This window comes from Petaurus breviceps, unplaced genomic scaffold (genome assembly GCF_028583685.1).
Source record: "Petaurus breviceps papuanus isolate PSGF00001 unplaced genomic scaffold, PetGlider_PUasm1.0 118, whole genome shotgun sequence".
Lineage (NCBI taxonomy): Eukaryota > Metazoa > Chordata > Mammalia > Diprotodontia > Petauridae > Petaurus > Petaurus breviceps.
The window spans coordinates 20,246,689-20,253,596 of record NW_027185616.1 but is presented as its reverse complement, the minus strand read 5'-3'; the positions used below and the strand labels follow the sequence as shown (position 1 = coordinate 20,253,596).

At 38.2% G+C, this 6,908-nt stretch overlaps 1 protein-coding gene across 1 annotated transcript in view; it reads right to left on the bottom strand.

Moving 5' to 3' along the window:
* Window positions 1-6,908, bottom strand: part of PIP5K1B (phosphatidylinositol-4-phosphate 5-kinase type 1 beta) — a 351,452-nt gene that overhangs the window by 125,298 nt on the left and 219,246 nt on the right. The window contains exon 7 of the mRNA XM_069086926.1: window positions 5,382-5,681. Coding sequence (XP_068943027.1) covers window positions 5,382-5,681 — 300 coding nt within the window. The remainder of the gene's footprint in view (window positions 1-5,381; window positions 5,682-6,908) is intronic.

Sequence of the window (6,908 nt, the reverse complement as noted above, 5' to 3'; positions counted from 1 at the left end):
ATTTAACAAGGGCTGGTAGGAAGGAATAAAATACAAACAATGCCCTTTTTGAACGCGTTAGCTTCACCCTGGCCCACAGCTGATAGTTGCATCACTGGAAGCTCATGGAAATTACAAACCTCTTCTGTTTATAAAACAATAGATGGCATTCACTTCCAAAAACTACTTAAGAGACACTGGGCCAGGAGTGCTGACAGACAAGTTCAGGCCCTTTTCCCTAGCTGACATCAAAAACACACCCCCTTTCTTAATGTAAGCTTTCACAAGACTCCAGTCTCCTTGAAATCACATAGTGGAGTATTATTTCATTTTTTTTAGTCCCTTCCCATCTCCACATCTCTATGTTCTTTTCTCACATACTATATATGTGTGTGTGCATATATGTGTACGTATGTATATGTGTGTATAGATAAATAGATCTATAAATAGATAAAATATATAAATATACATACATATATACATGTATAAATGTGAGGCAACTGGGGTTAAGTGACTTGCCCAGGGTCACAGAGCTAATAAATATCTGAGGTCAGATTACAACTCAAGGTCTTGCTATCTCTAAAGACAACCCTCTATCCTCTGTGCCACATAGCTACATCTTATTTTAATCAAGCTAATTTATTTATCATCCCTTAAACATCCTGCCTCTGTCCTTTTCTTTGCTTTAGAAGTTACCTATACTTGAGGTAACATTCTTCACCTGTACTGTTTCTCATTCCCCCCCCCAAGTTTGAATGTCATCTTCCTTATGACCTCTATAAGCACCTTGTATCTCTTATATATTTATGCCAAACTGTAAACTGCTGAATAATGAGGAACTCATTAATAACTTGCATTTATACAGCATTCAGACATTTACAAAGTGTTTTTCACACAATGCCCCCAGTGAATTCAATAATACAGCAACGGCCCCATTTTATAAAGGAAGAAGTTTTAGTGATATGTGCAGGGTCACAGAATTAGTAAGTGGAAGAGTCAGGATTCAAATTTAGGTCTTCATCCCCAAAGATCAGTCCTCTTTCTCCTAAACCACATTGTCTCACAAAAGTAGGCACTAACTACAACTTTTTAGATGAAACCTAAACTTGGTTCCTACTCTACTACATTCATTCATCATTGTTCCCAATTTCCATTTGTCCTAGAAAGCATAAAAACTGTAGAATTTCAAGATTGGAGGCCATCTAGTCCAACTCATACATTGAGGATCCCTTTACAACATAAATGGTTGTCCAGCTTTTAAGAGATTTCCACAGAGGGGAATTCACTATTTTTTGAAGTAATCCATTTCATTTTTAGACAATACAAATTAATAGGGAGTTTTTCCTCACTAATCCTAAATTTGTCTCTTTGTAGCTTCAACCCTCTGAGACTAAGCAAAACAATTCTATTCTCTCCTTGATAGGATAGCTCTTCAGACAAATGCAGAAAGTTACCATGGCTTTCCCTTATCCCTCCCCTCCCCTGAGTCTTTTGCATTCTAGGCGAAATACCAAGTTCCTTCAACTAGCTTTCCCTTGGTATGATTTTAAGGATTTCTACCTATCTAGTTTCCCCTTTGTAGCTTTAGCTAGAGCTACTACTCAGGCGGGGTGATGAGGCTTTGCCCAAAGATCCTGAAATTTAGAGAGATCTGGGAGGTAGAAACAACTGATCTTATCACTTAACTTAGCAAGAATAGTTAAAATGGGAAGATATTCCTCTTCATCCTACAGTGGTTGCATACCACTTCAAGGTCAATTCCTCCCCAGCCTGGCCTCATTTCATTTCCTCTTCAGCAAGATTTAAAAGATGTCTGTGAATCTGTGTTCACTCTCCCCTATCCACCCACCAGATGCTTTCTTCCCCAGTGGGACTTTGTGTTCTGATACCTCTCACTAAGTATTCCTGAGCAAGCAAACTTGTTTTAATGCTTGCATTGAATATGCTTTGTAGTGTTTACCTTGAGAACCAGAACTGATGGTTATATAACTCTATGTCTAACTAGCAATGTCCTTCTTAAAATACAGCACCCAGAACTGGATACAATACCACACATATGGACTGACCAGGGTATTGTATGGCATGCTTCTATTAAATACAGGCTTGGGTTTGCATTAGCTTTTTTGGCTGCCATATCATCCTTTTGTTTTCTATTGAGTTTGCAGCATATTAAAACACTCAGGGCTCAGTGACCATTCCTTTCATCTCTGAATTCTGAAGTTGATATCTTTTGAATTCAAGTGTATGACTTTATGTTTATCTCTGAATTTTATCTTATTAAATTCAACTGATTATTTTTAGCTTTTCAAGACTTTTTGGTCTCTTAGTCTTACCACCTAATGAGTTAGCTGTCCCTTCCAGCTTTGGGTCACCTGCAAATTTGATAAGTATGCAATCTATTCCTTTCCCCAAGTCAATATTAGAAAAAACCCAAGTGTTAAATACCATCAGACCCAGAACAGATTGCTGGGACATAACACTATAGACTTCCTTCCAAGATAATATTGAACAATTAATTAACTCTTGGTTCTGGTCATTCAACCAGTTTGGAAATCTACCTCACTGTATCATGGTCTAGCCTACATTTTGCATCATTTGCACAAGAACAGGATGGTAAGGGGCAGCTAGGTGGCACAATGAATAGAGTACCAGTCCTGGAGTCAGGAAGACCTGAGTTCAGATCTGGTCTCAGACACTTTGCACTTACTAGCTGTGCGACCTTGGGCAAGTCACTTAAACCCAATTGCTCTGCCTTCCCCCTTCCAAAAAGGCTAAAAAGCAAAAAACAAATAAAGAATAGGATGGGAAGATTTGCTAAAACCTAGGCAAATTATATCAGCAGCATTTTCCTCATATACCAGTTTAGTTAGCATATAAAAAAAAAGAGTTAGTTTGTCATGTCTTCTTCTTGATAAAGCCATATTGGCTCTTTGCAATCACTTCTTCCTTTTGTAGAGTCATTAATCATCCTCTTAAAAATAAGGAGGTTATTAATGGTAGTTGGATTAATTAATTAATTCACTGCCTTGGGGCAGCTAGATGGTGCAGTGAAGAGAGCACCAGCCCTGGAGTCAGGAGGACCTGAGTTCAAATCCAGCCTCAGACACTAAACACTTACTAGCTGTGTGACTTTGGGCAAGTCACTTAACCCCAACTGCCCCTACAAAAAGCAAAAAACCCCCAAAACTCCCTCCTTTTTTTCTGTAGACTTTACAAATATTTTCTCATTTGATGCCACTAACTATTTTTGGGAACAAAAGCCTATAGAATATATTTCTATTAAATGAAAAGGACTCATCCCAAAGAATGCACTTTATAGTCAGAACATTGTTACTCGCAGTAGACAGGCCGAGGGCCTAGAAATGATTTCCCTGTTTACTATATTGTAATATGACAGGGACAACTCCATCCCTTCCAGCCAAACAAGACGGACTCCTCCCATTCTTTATGAATTGTTTTGGAGAAGACATTATTGCCCCTTCTCAAGATGTCTCTCAGTGACTTAGGAATCCCATGTGGTCACAGCCCAGAAGCTACTCCCATATTGAATACTCATTTAAAAGCCTTCACCATTTGTCTATAGCCTATTTTTTCCCCAGACTTATTGCATATTACTTTCCTTCATATGTTCCCACCAAACTAGCCTACTGCTGTTTCCTGGAAAATAATGATGATAAAAATAATAACGATTAGCATTTATATGGGACCCTACTCTGTGACAGGTACTATGCTAAGAGCTTTACAAATATCTCATTTAATCCTCATAATAACCCTGGGAGATAGGTGCAATTATTATCTCCATTTTACAGATGGGGAAACTGAGGCAAACAGAAGCTAAGCGCCTTGCCCAAGGTCACACAGCTAGTAAATGTCTGAATCCACATCTGAATTCAGGTCTTCCTGACTCCAGGCCCAGAGGTTTATCCACTTTGCTTTTTCTGTCTCTTTGCTGGGTCAGCATTCTTCAACTGGAATGCACTCTCATCTCCCCTCCATCTCTCATCCCTCTTACCTTTCTTTCAGGTTAAGGTCCACCTCTTGTGTGAAGCCTATTTGGATAAGCCCAGTTACTAATTCCTTCCCAGTTTCCCTTGAAATTACTTTGTATAAAATTTTGTATTTACTTTTCTGGGTTCATGCCATTTCCTCTCAATAGATGATAAGCTCCTTAGGGCATACAGACATGGCACAGGGAACTCCTCTCATATTCACATGTGACTAGACTATACATGTTTAGTAAACAGAGCCCTCCTTTGGCCTGTTCCTAATAGTATTACAGACTTTCTCAGCTAACAACCACCATAGTTAGTGAGCCAGCACTAAGAAGTCTGGAACTTTTCCCAATCCACTCTGTGCTTAGACTACTTTTTTAAGAGGCTCTTCTCAGAGGATTTGTCCATCCAAATACCATTAAACTGGCAAAAGCCAATCAACGTAGGATGAATTTCAGACTGGTTCTAGACACAGATCTCAATATACATTTTGTGCAATTCCACCATGTAAAAATCTCTGCTGAACATCACTTGGCCATAATTTTGGGTAGTTACTTAGGCCAAGTTTGCACATAATAAGCTTTTGTACTTGAAGCCCTTGAGTCTCAGCTCCTGATTGCTTCTCATCCAGATAACAGAAAGCAATTTCAGCAAATGCTTTTCATAATTGGTTTGTGTCCACACATGGACCTCCTGGGATCCACTTATTTACATTATCATGCAACCTGCCTCCAAAACTCTCTCCCCATCAGGAATCCCTCTTCCCCCACGAATTGCACACAGCTTATTTGCTTAATCACTATATTAGTCCCAAATATCTATTCTCCATTAGTTTGACTAATCTCCCTACTGCAAAGGTAGAAGGAAAACAAAATTTCTTCCACTATTTTTTTTTTTTGTAAGGAGACAAGGGTACTGAGACAGTATTCCTTCAGCACTAATCAATTACATTACCACCATGATGGTCTTAAGATATTCTGGAACCACAATTAAATCATCTCTTTCGTTGCTCCTGCAAGGTGTGTGTCCAACTACTTTTCTATAGCTATTGTCACTATCCTTGTAAAATTTCTAGGCCAAAATACTCCCCTTGCTGGCTACCACTACATAATTGGTATTAGAATGTAAGCTCCATGAGGGAAAAAGGTATCTTTGCTTTTGTTTTCATATCCCCAACTCGTAGAAAAGAGTTTGGTACAAAGTAAGCCCTTCCTTAGTAAATGCCTTATCCTTTATTAACTCCTTCCAGACTGAAAAACTCTATGTTTTTAGAGCAAAAGTCTTATTACTACTAATTTGCCAGAATGAGGACTAGATTGCTCTTCCATGCACAGGAGAGACTTGGTAACTCGAGTTTTCATCAGGGAACATGACTTTCCAGTACAAATCATAACAATGGCCTCTTCTTACCCGACAGTCTCGCTGGAGTGTCTTCATCAATGCGTTGTACGTTTCTGTATCAAAATATAATCCTTCGTGCATGTCTTGCAAGAAATCCAAGTCCTTGAATGTAGGGCTTAATTTTTCTCTCTCTTTTCTGGATGCTCGTCGCTTGTATGTAGAACCTTTCAAGTCATATGTAAAGTGCATTTTCATTGAGCGAGGCAAAATGTTGTTCATCACCACAATCCTGATATTAATGCCTCCGGATTGCACGCAGTAAAGTCCATAAAACTTTGGTAAAAGAGTCCTAGGATTCTGGTTTAAATTCTAGGACAAAAAAGAGAGAAAGAAAAATCAGAATAACCATTTAAAAATTGGGACAATAAATCAAAGGAGCTGTTTTTGTTAAAGGTTTTTTTTTTTTAAATTAACAGATATCTATTTTCTCTCCCACTCTCCACCCAATTGAAAAATAGAAAAACAGGGGTGGCTAGGTGGTGAAGTGAATAGAGCACTGGCCCTGGAGTCAGGAGGACCTGAGTTCATATCTGGCCTCAGACACGTGACACACTTACTAGCCATGTGACCTTGGGCAAGTCACTTAACCCCAAATGCCCTGCCCTCCCCCCTCCAAAAAGAAAAAAAGAAAGGAAAAACAAACAAACAAACAAATACGCATAGTTAAGGAAACAAATTCTCTCATTGACTATGTTTGAAAAATATGTCTAATTCTAAATACCCAAACCAGCTAGGTGGTGTCATGGTGCTAGATCTGGAATCAATAAAACTGAAGCTCAAATCTGGCTACAGACACCCATTAGCTGGGTGAAACTGGGCAAGGCATTTTACCTGTCTACCTCAGTTTTCTCATGTATAAGATGATAATAATAATAAAAATAATGATAACAACAGCATTTAGCTCTCAGGGTTTTCATGAGGATAAAATGAGATAATATTTGTAAAGCATTTTGTAAAAACTGCAAAATGTTATATAATACTAGCTATCATCATCATTGCCGTCACCATCTCTGTCAAGAAAAGGGTAAGATGCATCATCATTGGTCTTCTGGAGTCAACAATATTATTGTAAGAATCAAAGTTCTTACAGTTCTCAAAGCTGTTTGCTTTTACAATGTTATCATTACAGAAATTGTTCTTCTAGTTCTGTTCATTTCTTTCTTCATTAGTTTTCAAAACTTAATTTTGATAACCATGTAGAATTATTATTTAATAATATAATTCATATTGTAAGTTGTTTTTCTGATTTTGCTTATTTCACTTTGCATTAGTTTGTACAAGTCTTTCTTTTTTTCATTTTTCAAATGCTTAACTTCTGATTTACATCATTCATTTCCGCCAGATTTTGAGTTACAAATTTTCTCCCCATTTTTCCCCTACCCACCACCCCAAAATAGCAGTCCCACAGGATATCCCCTCCTCCCATCTTCTCTTTCCCATATTTTCTCCCATACCCCTTTGACTTTTCCAGTAGGGCATGGTGGATCTCTATGCCCCAGTGCCTGTATATCTTATTTCCCAATTACATGTAAAATA